The sequence below is a fragment of the Hippocampus guttulatus genome, chromosome 3 (genome assembly GCF_054856545.1).
Source record: "Hippocampus guttulatus isolate MCC_2025c chromosome 3, RoL_Hgut_1.0, whole genome shotgun sequence".
Classification (NCBI taxonomy): Eukaryota; Metazoa; Chordata; class Actinopteri; order Syngnathiformes; family Syngnathidae; genus Hippocampus; species Hippocampus guttulatus.
The window spans coordinates 26,188,354-26,208,915 of NC_141263.1; the positions used below are offsets into that span (position 1 = coordinate 26,188,354).

The 20,562-nt window shown below is 47.9% G+C and overlaps 1 protein-coding gene across 7 annotated transcripts in view; it reads left to right on the forward strand.

Moving 5' to 3' along the window:
• Positions 1–546: 546 nt before the first annotated feature.
• The window catches only part of cbfa2t3 (CBFA2/RUNX1 partner transcriptional co-repressor 3), a 45,174-nt gene continuing 25,158 nt past the window's right edge, over positions 547–20,562 (forward strand). For 4 of the 7 annotated variants that reach the window (XR_015100526.1, XM_086107722.1, XM_086107724.1 and 1 more), the window contains exon 1: positions 547–1,512. Coding sequence is in view for 4 of the 7 variants with exons in the window: in XM_086107722.1 (XP_085963848.1) it covers positions 1,335–1,512 (178 nt within the window). In the remaining 3 variants the exon portion in view is untranslated. Of the gene's footprint in view, positions 1,513–10,274; positions 11,290–20,562 lie in introns of those variants that run through there. The other 3 variants (XM_086107723.1, XM_086107727.1, XM_086107726.1) reach the window with 3 other exon arrangements.

Sequence of the window (20,562 nt, forward strand, 5' to 3'; positions counted from 1 at the left end):
GTAAACTGTCACGGCCAAGGTACACTTCCACAAGGCCATTGCTGCTTGGCGCATTTAGACGATTCGATGCATGGCACCTGCATCCAACACTGGGTGGGCACTGAGTCTCAGGTGTTCAATTCCTTTTGACACGCTGATTAAATAAAGACACCATTCTTAATAATTGCGTCCCGTTTTATATTTACATTCTGTTTGCATGAAACCAGCCGCTCTACCAATTTGGAAAGGCTGGCCCAGAAAGCCTTGTTTGGAGAACTACTGTTTTGGGAGGACACCAAATGTATGCAGAGTTAACGAAATGGACTCATTTGTTTTGCCTTTTCTTCGGCACTTGACTGAGCTATGAAATGCGTTGAAAAATGATACACGATGCATGTCTGACAAAAGCTATCATCGCAGGTGTACAAACGGTGCACCGGCGCAAACGAGGCTGCAGAAGGAGGGCAACAGGGAAAAAAAAGTGTGTGTGTGTGTGTGCGTGTGTGCGTGCGTGCGTGTGTTTGCTGCTGGCCGCAGTCACAGCTGGTTGCTGCAGAGGAAGCCCAGATGGAGGTTCAGGTCCTGCCGCTCGCCGCTGTCTGCTACGATCACCGGAGCCGGCCGGCCTCGCACCTCCCCGGGGGGTTCAGGCACCGCAACACGCTCGCCGTGACACACTAATGCACACTTCTCATTTGCGCGGAACAGTCAGGCAGGGCAGGAGGAGGGTTCGCACGAGAGCACGGCCCCTTCGATAGAGCCGTGACACTATCTGACCTGCTGCCGACACTCACACAGACGCACACGTCTGGCAAGGAACCCGAGGAACTGAGCGGGACATTGAGGGAGCGTGTGCCAAATGCTCTAAGTTCATCCCGAAGAGACTTTGGGTTGAAAACGGACGGGTCTCCGACATCAAAGCTAGCATCTTACGGATACGTTGAAAGAAAAAAAATATCAAAGGGGAAACCAGGAATAAGACCGCTGAAATCCAAATTGGCAAAGACATGAAAGGATGAAGACGATGCAATTTTCTTTCTCCTCGTTTTGGAACATGGCAACTCATGGCCCCGGCAAGGTATAATTTAGCGGCTTGTTCTGTAGAAAGATGGACGTTTATGAGAAGATGCGTGCCAAACGTTCTCATTGTGAAAAACACGTTCGCCCCGACGCCGCTGTAAATCCAAAGGCTTTATCGAGTGCCTTCTTGTTTTCGCTTCGGTGAGTTTGTCTTCCCCATTTTGAAACAGGACAAGGAGTTCCCTTCTTTCTAAACTGCCGAAGCGCACAGAACGCTCGGCGGACAAGTTGACGATCACAATATCCAGCGGTTGAGGCTAAAAAACGTCGGGAAAATGTCTGCTGAGGTCCATCGGGAGTACAAGAAGAAGGTGAACCAAAAAGGTGGAACCATGGCACTCGTCCCCACCGTGACGCTGGTCAGCCACAGAGAGCTGAAGACCAAAGACATCCACCGGCACAGAGGCCTCAATCCAAAGCTGGCCCCGAGTCTCCAACTCAGATCTGGCGAAGGTAGGAAGCGCGTCTTTTATGGCCGGGTAGACGACGCGTGGCCGTGATGAGCGATGGAGGCTCTGCCTGCTGTCAGATCTGCTCATGAAGTGAGAATGATTGATGGGGAACGGCTTGTGTTGATTTCACGCCGCATACTCGAAGGGCGATGTGACGTTTATGGCTCTTGTTAGGGGTTCTGGTATTCGTGTTAGCTGGAGGAGCAGCAAACGTTGAACTCCCGTAGGTTTGAACGATGAACTCGAGCATCTTATTTGGGAGTGTGACCTTATTTTAGAAGAAAAAAGTACATAAATGGCTCACCCGTCATCCGCCTGAGGATGGATGTGGTGTCGAAAATAGGGATGGAACGATATCCAAACGTCACGACATGATATTGTCGCGATATGAACCTCACGATACGATAATTATCGCGATATTGTGCGGGATATCTCAATTTTTTTTTTTAATCGCACTATATCACGATATTGCCATTGTTGTTACATCCCTACTCGAAAATGGACGGATGTCTTTTGTGGTGGGAGAAAAAAATAAATCGATTGTGGGGTTTCGCATCAAGTAAGTCATTCAGGTAAAATGATATGACTTAGTAAGACTTTCCTCAATAATGGCGACCATTTTGAGTCACTGACAATGTAACACGTTCTAATTGAATAGTCTGATTAAGGACGCCATTCAAACAAATTTTAGTATTTCCAAAGAATAAAATAAAAGAGGTAAAAACGCACCCGTCGCTACAAGGATGTAAAGCTGATGGCGAGATCACGATATCGGAATATTAAAATGCCACGGTATCGGTATATGTCATGTGACAATATTAAAAGTGGCACATCTCCGTCCCGAAATATTTCTTTTCGCCCAATTCGGCCAAACTCAGCACTGCAAACGGCAGAGACCGCGATTATCCGCAAACAATATTGTTGAAGTTCCAATAAAGTGCGTACAAAAGCAGCTTTCATGAAGCGGGGTTGTTGGCGTCGGCTGAAAGTAGCACTTTAAGTAACCTGTAATCCAAAATAGTTACTTTTTTGAAATCAAGCAATGAACAACGTATGGTGCTTTTTCAAGCTAACTGTGGCGACACGCTTCAGGTCGCAAGGCTGTTTGTGCCCACAAAGTAGAAGAGAGGATGGATGTAGCATGTACATTTTGTAAAAAAAAAGAAATACATCATAATTGCTTCCAGCAAAGGAGGCAAGAGAGATCAAATCAAGTCATAATAATTGATTCCTGAAGAATCTAAGTCGTGTCTCGAAGTAAAAAAGGACGGCCTTCACTAAAACCAGCCAATAATTCAAGACGCGAGTGGCGCAAGAAGATCCAGATATGAAAAGTCCAAATTTGATCGAGACCGAATATGTCGAAACCATAAGCCGGAGAGAGGACTAATACCCGGTGTCGTGAATTACCTGCAGCGCTTGCCATTTCTTGGCAGTAATGAGCTTTGCGAACAGTGCACCGATAAGGCCTCTATAATTAGGCTTAGTCATAAGCATCCCCTCTGTAATTCAGTGATAAAAACCCAAGAGAACTACGGTGTCACTGCTCCAATCCAGTCATCTCACATGTGAACACACACGCGCATACACACACACACACACACACGTCTGCGTACACACACTCACAAAAACACATTCAAAAGTACACACTGAAAAATCAAAATATGTCGATATGAGCAGTAAATACACCTCATTGTTTCAAGGAGCCCTACCTGTGACTGTGCGTGCGCGTGTGTGTGCGTGTGTGTGTGTGTCAGTGCGAGGCGTTATGAGCTGCAGCATAGGCTTCCTGTGAGGGAGCAGATGTCGCCGAGCTCAGGCACAGCTGCGACGGCCGATAACCACGGTGGTAAGAATATGTCGGCACGCTGGCTCTTCTCCCTGGGCCTTATCAGCCCCAAACAGCATACTGACACACACACACACACACACACACACACACACACACACGCACACACACACACCCACACACTCAGGCTATCCACAATAAGGAACTGCCACCCAGCACTCGCGCACCCTCCCAGCAGTTCCAGATAGAGGAAGGGAAGGCAGTGAGAAAGACGGCGAGTGGAAGAAAAGGCGACAAACTAAATAAAGGGTCTTTAAGGGAAAAGGGACGCTGAATCTCCAACTGATTCTTACCTCTTGGCAACATGATCACAAACGTCATCGTTCGGGGCAAGCGCTCGTCCTCTGTGGTGATGAATAAGCGTTTTGCCCCCTCCCCCCCACCCTCACCAAAAAGTCATCTTTACAAGAAGGGTTCGCTCACCAATGAATATTTTTAGAATCGATTATGCGATTTCGATTATTCCGTTGTTTGCTTGGTGTAGTTTGGGGAGGGGGGGTTAGTCATTTTAGTTGGAACAAATTAAAAATCTGAATGATTTTCATTGATGGCAACAATATTAGTGAGAAGGCAAGTTGTTGGCTACAAATTAATTTGCTAATTAGGGTTTACTTCTACCTTGAAGTTGGGGTGGGGGCGGGGGGATTTAATACAATGGGAACCAATTTTGTAAACTTTTCTTTCTTTGTTGCGAAATGGAGGAGAGACAATTTTCACAGCAGCAATTTAAAATATTTTGCTGAGTTGCCCTACTTAAAATGTCCGCCAAATTTGTTGCTTTGGAATTGAGCGCTCACTCAATTTTTTTTTTAAACGATTTGTCAGTCAGCATTGATTTGCTGCACACATTCCACCAACATACTCCATAACTAGACCGAAAAAAAAAAGATTTTCAGCTTTAATTTCACGCACGAAATTATTGGTTCAGCTTTCAAAGTTTTCACGTGAGCTTATGCTAACTTTCATCATGACCAGATGACTGACTACTCAAACAGACGGATACCATACCACAGATACTAAAAACAAAAAACAAATTGAAAAGATTTTGCTGCATTGAGGACAGAAACTTTAATAAGGAATGGGAGAGTGGTTGAAGGTTGGGGGGGGGGCAAGGTGGTGACATGTGTGTCTCAATGTGTGTGTGTGTGTGTGTGTGTGTGTGTGTGTGTGTGTGTGTGTGTGTGTGTGTGAGAAGAAAGGTGGGCAGAGGAGAGAGTAGTTATCCTCTCTATTTTCTCCGCATCAGCTTTGTGGTTTGTGTGAGGAACAGATGTTCACAAGTTGATACACTGCCTCATCCCCCCCCCCTCCCACCAACCCCCGCTCGCTATCTCCTGTGCCAGCACCACCAACTGTCTGAGCGTATGCACACACACACGCACGCAGGCGGGAGCACCTCACCTGAAAACATTCCGTGGCTTCCACCGAATCTTCATTCAATTCCGACGCTCTGTGTACGCTCTCTGACGTCCTTGCCAACCCCCACCCCCCACAAACACCCCACACCCACCGACTCTTTGCGAAACGCGTTTGTAAAATTGAATGCAATTTGAATTCATTCTGAACTTTTAAGACAAAGACAACAATGAAGAAATGATTGAGGTATACCCTCTAAAAGCGTCAATCAAAAGGTGGCGCTATTATGGGCGTCATTGTAGGTCACGGACCCACGTGGATGTACGAGAGGGTATTCAGCTGTAAACTGAGGACCCCATTGTCAGTTTCCCTCCGCGAGCGGGCTGCCAACGTGAGCCTTGAGTCAACACTTGATTTAATCAGGTGTCACTTCCGACTTTTGACAGTTTGCGCGTCTCTAGCTCGGCTAAAAAGGACACACACAAACGCACGCTTCATATACATAATCAGACAGCTTGACTGCGCCACACTTTTGTTTTATTCCGTCAGTTTGTCGTCCTTCTGTGTTTTGTCAAGTGTGAGCAGATAGATGAGGATGTACAGTATGTGTAAAAATCGCCGCACAGGCAACCCAAAAGGGACCGAAAGAGTCAATGGGCAAAAACGGCGCAATAGAGCGTTACATGAGGCGGAAACAATAACAAAGAAATGTTTTGATTGTTAATGTGGAATTTTGACTGGTCGTTTGTTCATCTGGCTGGTTTTGCATTTGACTTTGCTGTGTTTGGACACGACTCGGGGAGCAATGTGAGAGGTCTGCGCGGTTGACACTGAGATCTGCTAAGTGCCTTGATGCGAAGCCATTCATTGATTTATGGACAATCAATATAATTCTGAAGTGGACTCTGTGAGGAAAGGCGAGAAGTTGTATCAAAAGTCGCTTCACATTCGTCCATTCGGAGACGGTTTACCCGATAAGTACTCTTCGCCGGCATCATGGGCGCTAGTAAAATATGCCAAACTGCCAAACATACAAATAACACACCGCGAAGGCTTGACAAGACTCTCGGTTTAGAAGCGCAGCCACGTCGTCTTGCGTGTCCCCGTCCGTGATTTCATAATAGACACGTCGGAGAGAAGCGCCGCGACGCGGTGCGATAGCGGGAAAACGATGAAAACGCAAATGTCTGCTGGCATCAAAAGTCAACGCGTCAGTCGGCCTTCAAGGAAGTCGGTTTTCAAACAAGAGATGAGATGAGACTCAATCAATCCTTTGGATCGTTTCTTGGAATGAAACAAAGCTCGGTCGCTTTTTTTGCGCGACGGAATTTCTGAGGCGAGGAAAATCAAGGATTGATTCGTTGATCCGCGGGGACTAATATGGGCTTTATGACTCCATTTTGTCTGTAAAAAGGAGTTATAAAGAGTCTCTTTGAAGCGATCGGAAAGAATAGGCGTTTGTTTTCCGCTATTTCTCTTCTGTTTCTTGACACTATTATGCACCATAAAAAAAAAAAAAGAAGACTTGCATTGTCTGATCTAATTTAAGTTGGAACGACTTTAAAAGAAAAATTATTGACATGCGAAGCAACAACGGTAATTAGCGCAACAAAGTGATCAACAGTTTGCTGATCTGTTTTGATTTAAATTTTTAACCTGGACAGCCAATGCAAGCGACATCTCTGTAAACTCTTATTTCTTGGGTGCGAAATGCAAGAAAAGCACATTTGGCCACGGCAAAAAAATAATAATAATAATAAAAAATCGATGAATTGCCCAACTTAAAATTTTACCCAAATTGGTTGCCTTGAAATTGTAAGTTCACCCTACAGTGTTGGTGCATCTTGAAACGTAAATATTAAATACATAAATAAATAATAATTTAAAAAAGGGTGGCCCGTGGGCAAGTGGTTCACGCGTCGACCACACAGTGCAGAGGTCGTGGGTTCGATTCCATCGACTCCATTCGATTATAACACGGCAAATTGTTGCATTCCGGCATAGGTGCTCTTCAGTGGTATGGTCAACGATCCGTTACACGCCCGGACTCGTTCACGTACGCGTACCCTGTCGTAGCATTGTGGAGTCCTGAAAATGTTCAAACGAGGGAACACCAACCCTAAATCTTAAAACTCATTCCAGCGACTCCTGGGGAAATTCTTCAACACAAATCCAATTCTTCCTGCCTTGTTATGATCAAGTAGGTTGCTTTAAAAAAACATTTTTTTCTTCCTATGCTGGAGCTCACCTGTGTATTGGTATCTTTAATGGGTGCTTCATCAGAGTGCGGCATGCTGAAAGTGGATGAGAGTGCAGGATAGGGGAAGTGAGAGCTGCGCGGGAATACAATGCTTCTAACGTTCCCTTTCAGTCAGCTTCAGGGTCTTATCTCCTTTCAACACTCTAGCCTGTGACTGCCATTCTAAGAAAGGATTTACAATGTGTGAGCGCTGCAAACTTCTCTTTCTCCCTGCTTTAACACACACACACACGCACACACACGTGCGCGCGCATGGAGCGAACTTGCTATTACCATACCTACCACACAAAGCCCATACGCCAATGTTAGCATATCAGAAAGTGCTCAACCATCCAGGAGATGCTGTCAATACAGAATAGACACAACAGAAAAGAGTGCCCAGAAGTGGACCGTTTGCCGCGTGAGATAGGGCAAGACAAAGCTGATTTTTTTTTTTTTTTTTGCAATTAGCGCCCTCAAAGAGACTTCCAGCCGCCGTGATGTTCATGGAGGAGAGTCGCGCGTGTTTCATTGTGCAGTTTATCAGAGCGACCACATGGAGTGCCGGCGCTTAGCCAGTGACCGCTCAACAAAAGGCCAAATTAAGAGGAATGAGAGGCTGTCGGCGAGGCAGGCTGACAGTTTGACTGACGCCGTTCCCGAGGAGAATAGCATCCTGTCCGTCTTGGAGCTGTCACCTTGACAGGAATCCTTTCTCTGGACGCAACCCCCGTCGCCAACCTTTCTGTCACTCACGACCACACAGACACGTACGCCTCGTGCCTTTTCCGTAGCCCGCGTCCGCCGGAAAACAAAGTCCAGACGGCAACGAATACAACATGCAGACCAGCAGTAGCACCTTTGCCCAGAATTCTGAGAGGACGAAATATAAAGCGCAAACTCAGTCTCCACAAGGGTCTCGTCTCCAGGACGACGTGCTTCCATCACAGAAAAGGCAAGGTCGTTTTTGCATATTTTGTACACAAGACGCAACAGCTCGAAGCATTTAAAATACAACAGCAGATGACAGTCGGAAGCAAAGTAGAGAAAACAAAAGTAGCGCACCAAAACGACTAAAAGAACATACATCGACAAGACTTTTATACATGAAAGACGTGTCAAAGTAAAGAAATGAAAGTAGGTTCCGAAAATTACGAATAGGCCAGTTTGTGAAATTGATTTCAAAATGTTAAAAAGACGTTAATCAAACGTCCAGAGTAAAAAAAAAAAAAGCAGTTTTACATCTGGAGTTAAAAGCATTTACACTCGACCCCGACTTCAATTGTGTTGGCGGCTTCATTTGTATGCAGCATAACAGCTAAATGCCGCTTCACCATGTTTGCTTTGAACTCGAACTGGAACACTAATTTGGGAAGTGTGTCACATCTCACTGCGGATTACAACCCTTTGTACCTGCGCAGGGTTAGTCAACTGCATCGTGAATGTATATTTGCCTCCTTTGGTGGCGCTGAGGAACACCGCGCTTATGGTCTCAGTAAAAAGCTTGGCACCAGACTTCAAGTCATCAAAAGTGGGCCTGCTTGATTGAGCTCCACGTGGAAGAAAATAAGAAAAAAAAAAAGCTGGATCTTCCCTCTCCAATGCATGTGCATTATTTAGTCGGAGCAGCTCCTGGCTTGATATGAAAGCAACATTTGTGTTGGTGGCCGGTAAGGCTGGTGAGACTGGAGTTGGGGCACAGCAGCTGTCCGTGTGTACTTTACAAGCTGCTTCTATTTGTTCTGTAGACGCAGGAGGGGTCAGGAGGGTGTCAGCATTGTCTACTGTCCCTCGTCATGACTCTGTGTGTGTGTGTGCGTTTGTCTCCGTGGGGGGGTGGCGAACGTGGGCATGCGTGCGTTTGCACGCGCGCGCATTTGAAGCCTCACGGACAAAGCGGACAGGTGGAGGATTCTCACTCTAGAATGTACTGGCGGCTATGTCTATCGTATCAAATGATAAATTGCAGCTGAAAGGTAATGTGCAATTAAACATAATTGTAACCATGTACAGCCGGCGATACGGACGGAAGATATAGCGTCGTGGTCGAAGGATGGGCATTAAAGAAATCATAAAAATGGAATCTCTTTGGCCTCGGGTCACGTCAGCAACAAATCTTGAACCGTCACAATCAAATACTGCTTCTCACCAGCGCAAGTGAATACGTCTGTACCTTTTAGAATCTGGATACGCAAGGTGAAATGAAATCACGTCAACGGCAAAATGCCGCCTACGTTCCTTAATTTAGCATTCATGACAAAATGACGATTCTTACCGTGATGCGTCACTGACGACGCGCTGCATGTTTCATCGGTGGTAATTTACGCCAACGTACCGCGCTTTTAGAGTTATTACTCCCTTGTAATGCTTGATTGCCAGAGCATTCAAGATAAGAATACAATGGGCTGGAGAACAACATCGCCACAGATGCGGCTGGTTTCAAATTGAAGGTTAAGCAGTAAATTAAAAGAAAAAGCAATAATAAATAGACAGCGGCATGTAAAGATAACCTAAAGAGAAAATAGATTGTGCGATATTATTGGCCGCTAATTAAACCAGGCAACAAAGACGCCCAATAAAGAGTAATAATAAAATGGAAAATGGACGCGAGCATAAAAGCTTCCACGGAATAAAAGCGAAGCCCACATTTAATAACTGTCCATCTCCTCTTCTTCCATTTATCTGATAGAGCACCTGCAAACAAACATACAAATAAATCCCTTTTAGAGTTGGGGGCGGGGGGGGGGGGGTTGCCTTGCTATTGGTATATTTTTAGAGGGGTTAAAATGCATATCTAATTATATATCTGATTGTATTTTTACACTATTTCGTTTGGTACGTGAAATAAAGGAAGACGCACATCCACAGGGGGGGGGGGGGGGGGGGAAAGTGTCAATTAGCTGCTCACGCTCTCTTCGGCGTCTTGATGTGGGGAAACAGCGGCCCTTACTGGCAGGCGGGGGAACTGACAACCCATAACCAAACCCCTGGTCACTTTATGATTGGAATAATAGGAAAGGACACGGGGCACAATGTGATTTTATATGCAGCTGTGTTACAATTAAACATGTTTTTACAGCAATTGTCACCTCATAAGTTACATTGGTGTGTGTGTGTGTGTGTGTGTGAGAGAGAGAGAGAGAGAGAGAGAGAGAGAGAGAGAGAGAGAGAGAGAGAGAGAGAGAGCTCCAGATGGTGTTTAAACGCAGACAGAAGGCTACAGAGGGGACAGAGAAGCAGAGAGAGAGAGAGAGAGAGAGAGAGAGAGAGAGAGAGAGAGAGAGAGAGAGAGAGAGAGAGAGAGAGAAGGAGAGGCGGAGGAGGCGAGAGAGCCGCGGTTGGTGCGCGCAGTGGGCTCGCCAGCTCCATTCATTACTGAGGACAAACAAGAGGTTTTGGCGAGGGGGGGGCAAGCCTGATTTCTGCACTGAAGAAAGCACTCCGTTGAACGCACATGTTTGAAAAGTAAACCCGGTGGCCACAAAGCCTTGACAGTCGGCGGAGGTGGAGAAGAAGGAGCGCGTTGAGAAACGCGCGCGCGCGCACGCACGCAACGCAACGCCTCCCTTTCTTCACAGATTCAAGAACTGCTTTTCAGACGGCAGAAAACAACAACAAGAACAACAAACCCGGGAGGAATTATTCTCATCGGTCGTTTTTGGGACTTGATCGCGCAAGCGTGAAGTAAAGAAGAGGAAGCTTTGAAAGTCACGCAAGGATACGGACGCACGCCGCCGACTCGAGGATCGGCATCTTCAGCTTTTTTGCAGTTTTTGACGTGGGAGTCACCAGGATTTGAGGACTTACGGAGTTTGACTCTTTGTAAGACACCGGAAGACTTTTTTTATTTCTTCGTCGAAACCGCCTCGTTACCTCGGTCTTTCTCATCGTGACCATCACGAAGGGAGCGGATTTATATGGACTGGGCGACTTGTGATATTTCACATCTGACAAAACCAAAGACGAATATTGTTTGAGGCTTGCTTCTCCCTTTTTTTTTTTTTTTTTTTTAATTCTGGTGTCATCCAGAAAATAAATACCTCGATTCCAAGTGATCCCACTTGGAATCCCAAGAGCCCATTCCGAACGCCCAAAGGAAAGTTGAACATAATTCTCTATGTTTAATAGCGGCGGCTTTTGCCTCCCCCTCCTGTCAGTATTTCAACAAGAAGGAAGAGTGTCCCTTCTATCTACAGTAGCCGTATGCCCCCCCCCACCCACTCACCCACCCCCGCACCCCTTGAAAGAATGAGGATTGAGGCGATATAAAAGCTCTTCTCCAAACTGGATTATCACCTCTTCGCGAACTTCAATTTGACCTCGACCTTCAGTGAGTAAGTCGACGTTTACCAGTGCATGTAAAGTGCAATCCACCAAAGCGAATAACATTTGTTTGCCAGCTTTCCCCATGAAGATTGATGGGGTTTTTTTGTTTTTACTTTTTTTGGGGTGGGGGGGGGCATTAGAAGAAGGTTTATCCTGCTCGAATTGCTCAATTTGTACACTTCATATTCATCATTCCTCAGCATGCAACTTTGTGTAAGAGAGGAAGCAATTCATGTGACCGGTGTGTGTGTGTGCTGTGGTTTTCCAATGTCAACATGATCTCATCCCAAGTCAACTATTATATCTCGTCAGATAACGCATGTCCAGATACCGCAATCTCTTGGGAGAAAATAACCAACGTGGGCCCCCCCCCCCCCTTTAATAGTATAATAAGCTGCCGGCATGCTTTACAGTTATTTTATTGTATTTATGAGCCCATGAACTTCTGCAGTAGTTTACATTTATTGTCGGGAATAAAAGTAGGCATGACAGGGAGAGAGAGAGAGAGAGAGAAGTCTGCACTTGAACATCAAAGTGATGTTGAAACAAAGTGATGACACCAAATCCTCGCTCTGCCTCGCATGGTGTCCACCTCGCCTGGCTGGCGGTGATGGAGGTGATAGGGGATAAATGGAGACATTTGCAGTGTACTGAACCGTGCGGTGCCGCATGACACCTTCTGCACGCTTATTTATCCTCTTTTGTCCCGGTTAGCCTCAAAATGGAGGAGCAGAGCGGTATGCTTTCCATCACGCCGGCGAGGCTCTTCCGAATAGACGTGAACGGTAATACGTCAGCCACGGAAAGCAAATATACCATCGAGCTTTTTGAACACCCCCCCCCCCCTCCACTGCCCCCCTCCATGTGGAGACACTCCCTGCGAGGAAAGCGAAAGTTCTACCCCCACTTGAACAGCCTCACAGCGCTCTCTTCCGCCTCTGAGTGCAACGGTAAAACACCAAGGCCCCTTTTTTCTCTGTAGGACGCGGCCCCGTATAATTGGCGCTGGTAAATATCATCTGAATAATTGAACAGCCCATAATAGACTCCAACAATGGATTTGAGGTTACAGGCAGGGGTGAAACCGCAGTGCAGACGCCCTGCCCCGCCGCACAGGATAAGTCCATCACCGAGCGGGCATCGTGTCCGCCTCGCTCCTTCCAGAGCCGACCGGCCCTTGGAGGCAGATGTCCCCCCCCCCCCCTCGTCGTCATTAAGTAGCGCTCTTAAAAGGCACGCCGTTCATTACGGCCCCGGCGCGAGTGGTTATTCGCTGCCCATTTACCGCACGCTTGCGATAAAAGCATGCCGTCCAACGCCGTCAGGGAACATCGGATGAGGTTTTACGAGATAGACATTGCGATTATTCGAAGTTTGTTGGCGGTCCGGTTTTAGCGTCTCGCCGCTGGCTGTAGCGAAGCAACAAAATGCACCGATCAGAGCCGAGGTGTTTTCCGTCCCCGGGTGTCATTTGCCGGTTGTCTTTGTCTTCACCGTCGGGTCATTTGCTGCAGTCAAATCAAACTTGGATTTATGGTATACGCGCGTGGGTTGGGAAAGTGTGCTGTGCGGTAATTATTGTGATTTAAATGCGGGCAGCGCAGGTGAAGCCGCCTGCCTCCTAATTAATGAGCGCAGCAGATGGCCTCAGGTGGGCGTGCGCTCCCGACTCGCTGCGAGTCGGTCACGTGGTCAGCACAACAAAGACACCTGGGCCACCACTAACAAGACAAGACAAACAAGCCAAAGACATCGGGCTCGCGTACGCGCAGGCGCAGGCGCGTGCGCGTCTGCGCCGGTCTCGATCTCGCCGTCTGTCGACGGCTCTGCGATCACTCGTTCGTCTGACAGAAGGCGCAGTCCAGGTTTTTCGGAGCGTGTCCCTGCTTTCACTGCGGCCATTTGCAACGTGCTCTCGGACGGGATGGTGTGGGAGAACTTTGAGGTTGTCAGCCATCATCCCTGCCCTCGCAATTGTGCTCCCCAATGCCTCTCTGAGCTAAAGATCACGTCTAATCCAGTGGTTCTCAACCTGGGTTCGATCGAATCCCAGGGGTTCGGCGAATCAGTCTCGGCGGTTCGACGGAGCCCCTGCCATGGAGGTTAAGACACACTCGACTCAACATGTCAATTACTTATGACCCGCCCACTTGGCTGTCATTGGCTGCAGACGATCACATGACATTGCTTGTCCAATCAGTGCTGTGGGAAATTTAGTTTGCTGAGTAGTCAACGTGTGACTGTTGTGATAGTACGTCGTGTGATTTTTAACTTTTTTTTTTAAGGTTTTAACACATGCTACGTCGAGCATAAAAACAAAGTGGTCAGACGAGTATGTACAACACGGATTCACGTGATGGGACTCAACGTCCTATCCGCATGATTTGTCCTGCCAAGTTGAGCAACTCTCGTCTCGCACCGGCAAAACTGAAGGAACACTTCTCGAATCATATTTTTATTTTTCACGAAAGGGTTCGGTGAATGCGCATATGAACCGGTTGGGTTCGGAACCTCTTACAAGGTTAAGAACCACTGCTATAATCTAAAATTGGTCGTGGAGATCAATCCAGGGAATACGCCAACCCTCATCTCAAAACCAGCAGGGACAAGCTCCGGCTCACACCTACGACCGGTGATGCATCTAATCTAACGTGTTACTTTTTTCCCATCGATTAATCACGCGGCAATTTCCCTTCAAATGTCATTAAACTTTACTGCGCCGAGTGCATTGACTTCAAATTGACGGTGATGACATCAGTATTTCAAGGGGCAAGTGCCTTTCGAACGCAAAGCAGCGATCGCAAACCACCTGCAGGTCTCCGCCGTGAGAAAGAATTAACAAGACTTCAATAAACAGACTTCTTGCAACGGTGAGCTCTCAAGCACGTATTGTGCATGCAACAAAAGTAATCGTGAGGGAAGAATAAAATAGAAGAGGACACGTGAGAGCGCAGTACTCGCTGAAGGCATTCAATAAATAAGCCTACATTGTGGAAAACATCAGAAAGGGAAACTCTGGTATTTAGTTTGAACTTAACGAGGCATTTTGGGAGTCTTCAGCTACACATTGCTGTCTGACGGCGTGACGTCACGTATGCGTAGTGTCACGTTTTTTTAGCGTGTTGACCATTCGCGTGTTCGTACCTTAGCACAGAGAGATTTGCGTTTTCGAGCTGGAAACACTATTTGGAGTTTGTGTTGGCTAAAAACAACAGCACACTCTGCGCTGTCGACAAAGTGTTATCCAGCTTCGCTATCGTTATGTATAAAAAAATAGACGTGTCTCGAAGCACAGCAAACATTCGAGCTTCAAGAGAAAGTCACAAAAAAAAAACGTGTGGCTGCAGTATTCAGGTTAAGTGAAATACAGATTATTTACGAAATACAGTCAAACCTCGGTTTTCTAACATCTCTGTTCTCGACCAAATCAGCTTTTGACCAGAAAATTTGAGATATTTATGCCTCGGATTACGACCGAAAACCGGTTCCCCACTTGACTCCTCTCGGCTTCTTTACACGAGGAAGTGACGCTTCCTCATGTAGATTTATGCAAATCTGACTGGTTTTATGTCATTTCTGCATCGTGTATTTGCCCCTAATCATGGCTAATAAAATAGTTTTGGACAAATCGCTTTTCGAACAGCCTTCTGGGACGGATTATGGTCGAAAATTGAGGTATGACTGTATAAGTAAATCCGGTAAGTCTTTAAGGTTGTTTTTAATAAATACAAACCGTATACTTAAATGTCACTGTTTGAAATTTGCCTTCGATTAAGTAACGAAACCGTAGCGGTTTGCATGTCAAGCGCGGTTGTTCGTATCTGCTGAATGTAACTATGAAAGCAACTTGTCATCAAAGCTACTTTGAAGTAATCAGGAAATTTTTAAAACAAGTCATCCGCAAAGTAATTACGTTACTCTCTCAAGGTGACCCCTGATTCGCGAAAAATGGATGGAAATTATCGAATTATTCTACATTTGAACAATCGGACACGTCTTCGTTGTTGTCTGCCGAACCGCACGCAGTTCGAGCGCCTTGAGATTCAGACTGACCGAATCAAACCCCCGACCCTCGCAAGGCAGCTCCCACACTGCACTTTGCGGAGACGCTTGCTCCACTCTATCCGAAGCATGTCTGCGCTCCACATGTGTTTGACATTAGTGCGACAAGGCTGCCCATCCTCTCTCGGGAGCCGGGGAATGTCAAAGAATAGAGCGGAGAACTTGAACGGCTTCCCAACATCTGACGGAATGAGAAACGCGCTCAGCGGACGGCCGGCCCGCTGACGCCACAGCGTGGGAGCGGAGCAAAGGGCGGAGGCCAAGTGAAACCCCAAATGGGCCCGTGTGTAAAATATCACTTTTTCTCCTTTCGCCACCATCCCTTATATGCGTACTTGCTCGGATCCCGAGGTATAACGTACGACACTCTGGGCCCGTTTCACAACACTCTTTTACATCCACTGCAATTATAAGGTGACTCATTTTGACTTTCCGTGCGTGCCGAGAAGGTGAAACCCTCTAATTACCATGCGGGAAAAACCTCTCCGGATTATTTGTTGGATTGCCGCTTCATTTTTCCCAGAATTACCCCAACGCTGGCAGCGTCGTGAAATTGCACCTCCAATCACGCTTTCGAAAAAGAAGATGGCGTTTCCAGCTGACAGAACCACTTAGCTATGAATACCGCCACATATAAATCAACGCGCGGTCTGAATTCAAGGCAAAACACATTCAAGTCGGAGAAAAGCATTTCCTCCTCCTCCCTTTCCTTGTCTTGTGCCTGCTCCACCTCGCCGGCTTTCCCTCCTCACCTTGTACTTCCCGGCATGGCCGGCAACCTTTGACCTCGCGGCGACCCTCTTGAGCGTCCCTGTCGTCTCGCTGCCCCAGCCCACCGCCCTATCTGCTGCGCTTGGTTGGGAGCGCATGGCTGGAAGTGCGCTCGGATCAGAGTCAGACACGGGAAGCAGCTGGTCTAATCTACAGTAGCCGTGTTTTAATCACGCCAGATGAACGGCGCGGCGGAGACAATGGGAAGTTCATAACGCCGGCGCGTCTCGATGTAAGGCTACCCCTCCCCCTTCCTCGCGGCCTTTATCACCGACGCCGAGTAAACATGCGGCAAAGAACACAGGCCCAAACGATTAAGACTTCCACTCGAAAGCGAAACGCGTCGCAATGGAGGAGCGGTGCGTCGGAGGAGGTCCCCGCCGCGTTTTCGCTCTTTCTGTATGTACACCCGCATAGGACATCTCATGCAGATGCGGTATTTATCAAACGAAAACGCCGTTATCTCCTGGAAACAGATCCTGTGCCACACAGATGGTTCCGTCCTCCTTCAAATGGGAGGCGAGCTGCTGAATGGCGTTGTGTTACCAGCGAGGAGAGCAGACCTTAATCTCGGCTCCAGCCTTCCTTCCTCTGCCTCTCGCGTCTCTGCTCGCACGCTCACGAATGCGAGCGCGCACGCGCGCAAACTCTCACCCTCGTCCCTTCGTGCGTTATCATGTGGCAGTGATTTGGCTCTAAAATGGACAGTTTAGCCTCGGCGGAGGCGTCTGCGGTGCGGGTTGACGGGAGGCTACGTGCTTTGTTGATTGCGCCCGCGAGTGATGGTCACTTGGAGGCGTGACTTATTGTGTGACATTAAAAAAAAAGTCCCCAGGGATCTCAGCATGTTTATTTTTGACGGTGTCAAATGCTCGCCCCAAAGAGGGATGATCCCGTTTGTCATAGGCAAGAAGCCGCCTCGACCGCTCTCGGATGTTGGATAAACAGTTTGATTCACGAGCGGCAGATTGGAAGTGATAAATGCGCCTCCTTTTCAGCATTTCAAATAACGTACGAGCCTCGTCCGCGGCTAAACAGGTGTTGCGGCTTCCTCCGAGATCCCGAAAACACGCACGTTCGGCTCATTGAAGAGTCTCAACTGCCCGTAGGCGCCGATGTTGTTGGGGAATTATTCTTTCTTTCTACAGTATGTGCCTTGCTAGCGGCTAGTGGCCAGCGCGGGGTCCGCCCTGCCCCTCACACCGTCGCCCAGGACAGGCGCCCCCGCTCCGTTTACAAATCTCAGCATCCGGACGAGCCGTATTGAAATGGGCGGATGGACATTTAGCGGTAGTTCAATTTATAATTTGATGTTAGCATACTTCAAATATATATATTTGAATGATATACCACACTGGACCTCACATAGAGGACACACTCATCGACAAGTAAAGCTTCTTATTAGGACAGGATACGTGTTGTTGTATTTGATTAGATTATGGGAATACTGTCCAACCTCTTGGGGTTATAACGCGGTGAAAGGAAACATTACCCCCCCCCCCCTCCCCTCTTCATTCACGATTCACACTTCCTCTGGTGGCAGCGGTTGGGTTTCTTCACTCTCACCCAAACCAGCTCATCTCAATTTGTCAGCCAACATGATACTAATCATCGTCCGCACACTTTTTTTTTTTTTGTGTCGGAGCTATCGTGCAGTCAGCGGGTGCCCCCGCAGCGTATCGTTGGTGTTTATTTATTTTGCGATTCGAGAATCTGATTCTCTGGAACTTGTCAAGCGAACACCCCGCAACGACCGCGCTCTGCCTGGCGGTGCTTCCAGGCATGTTTAAAGTCGCGGGGAGCAAGCGGGGGGGGGGGGGGGGGGCGGAATGCAGAGCACCTTGCCTTTGCTTGGATGATGTCAGGAGCTATTGTTACCGTGTCTGCGGGCCGAACGAAGAGGCGTGAGCGCGTTGGCAGACAGCGAGCGGCTCAGGTTGTACACGGCCTTTTGTTCGCACTGACAGCTCCGCAGTGACGCCGAAGACATTTAACACTGACCCGAATGAATTAGATGACATGAAGCGGCAGGATGCCTAATCAGCTGTTTGGATGTTCGTATCGGAACTGTGAGTGACAGCTCGGCGTCATGACAAACGCAGGCGAGCGGGAAAACGGCGCGACGCCGTAACCCGCCGGCCCAGGCGGTACGCATTTGTCGCCAGGGTCAAATCGAAGATTTTTATACTTCATAAATCGGCAGGCGGCCGTTATGACGTCAGGGCAAACGGCGTCGCGCTCGGCTGGGAGCAAAGGAGCGGGAGAGAGGGATGGAGAGCGAGCGAGACGGGGGAGAGAGAGGGCAGGACAGCAGCTGTCGGGCCTCCATCGCGCACCTGTCACACAGGAAGTGAGCACCGGCCACTGTTTCCTGGATACACCTCCTCAAACAATGCTCCTGGAAGAAATGGAGGGAGAACATCTGCTCGGTGTGAGGGAAAAGACAGACAGCCGAGCCACTCCGCGCACTAAAATATCAACGCGTGTACATGCAGGGGAGATTAAAGTCTGTGAAAATCAAACAGCAAGTGTTTCTCATGTGAGCCGCCATGTGGTCATGCATGTGTGTGTGTGTTGGGGGTTGGGCGGTCGGAGGGTGGGGGCGGGGGGGGGGGGGGGCACGGTTAAGAGGATGTTTGTGTTTTAGCAGCCGAGCTCTATGACAGACAGGTCACTCTGTGGAGACTCCAGCCAAACCCTCCTACAAATACAAAACGCCCACATGGCCTTTCGTTCCCACGCCTGCACTCTTCCGAGCCCGCACTTTCCTGTGACCGACGTGGACCGATCCAGATACTGCGTACATAGGACACGTATGTACGTTTAGCATCTCCTCATGCTCGATTCTCAGCCTTCATTTCTCACTCATCTAGATATGGAGGGACGCGAGGAGTGCATTCGATGCTGTTGTGTAAGAAGAAAAAAAAAAAAAGATCTGCTTTGTCATATTTGTCAAGATGGGTCCTCACGAGACCCCTCTGCCCCATTCCCAGACTGCCCTTCACGCTGCCTGTATGCAATTAGCGGAGTAATTAAAAGCTTGATGAGCTAATTGGTGCTGGGCCAAGCTGCATTTGGCTGATGGAAATGATTTTTGGTTGGAGCATTCGTTGAGCTAGACAACCTGCAATATGATTTTTGATCTCTATTGATTAGGTTCGTGGTCGGTTAATAAATCAGGCTGGGTAATTTTTTTTTTCAAATTTCCCTCTCATTTTCCAACCCTGATTTTTATGCTGAATTTCTCTCTTTCATGACCGCTGAACTATTTGGGTCGACATTTATACAAAGGCAATTCAGGATCAAAAATGCCATAAGATAAACTGAATTGTGTCTCCTTTCCAAATGGATTCAATGTCTGTCGGAAAAGAAATGATGTTGCTTATTTGGGATGAATGAACTCTCAATCAAAAAAAATGTATCTGGATCCAGATCATTTTACGAACCACTTGATAAAATAAAATTCAACCAAAACTTTTTTCCGGTCGATAGTGCTAACGCACTCAGCTCCAGCGCAGCCATGACCCAAATGTTTTTAATCCACTCCTTTGAGTCCACAGTTCTTTCCTTTGTTGGCATTTTGACTTCAGGAACAGCGTTCGCATTTGTGTGGCAGTTTGTGATTTGTATCGTGAATCAATAATAACCTCTTTGTCGCTCAGCTGTACTCGGCGCACTCGATGCGTGGGCTGTCGATACGCAGTGTGCAGTACTGTGAAGGAGCAAGAAGCTAACGTGAGACGTTGCCTAAAGCCGACATCGGTAATAGATGTCCTCGGTAATACATGGAAATATGCGGGATAACGTTACAGGAATCAGAGAGGTCTAACGTGGGAAATTTTGTTGGATTGCCATGATCGCCGAGGTTAAGCTAAGGTGCGGAACTCCTCTCATGCTCGTATCGGTAGCTCGATTGGTATTTAGAGGAATTATGTCATGTCTAATGGTGCCTGCTAACTGAGGTCATCGGAGAGAGGGAAGCAAGTCTGAGCCAACGTCGGAGCGTGGCAGCCGGAGGCGAAGCTCTCAGCTGGCAAAATTGGGCTCACAGCTGACAAGGCCGAAGACGAGGAGAGGCGCCGCTGAGCAGAACCTCCTTGCGCGTAATTCCCGTCTCATCGCTTCTGCCTGCCTTTGCCCCTGTCCCAGATGTGCAAGTACAGTCACCTTCTTCAAGACGGTATCTGTTCGCCCGTGCACTCTTACCTCCTCCCCGATATCTCTGCTAACCCCCCCCCCCCCCTCCACCCCCCTCCCCGAGCTCTCAGTGGCAGCTGTGCTGGTGATGGCTGTGCGCCCATGGTGCAAGCTGGCTGTGGGGTTCCAGGTGGCCCTCATGACAGTTATTGATGTTCAGGTGTTCAACTCCTCTCACACAGAGACCCCGGAGCCACACACAAACAGGAACGCGCACGGCGCATGCCGGTTCCATCATTTCTGACGATATT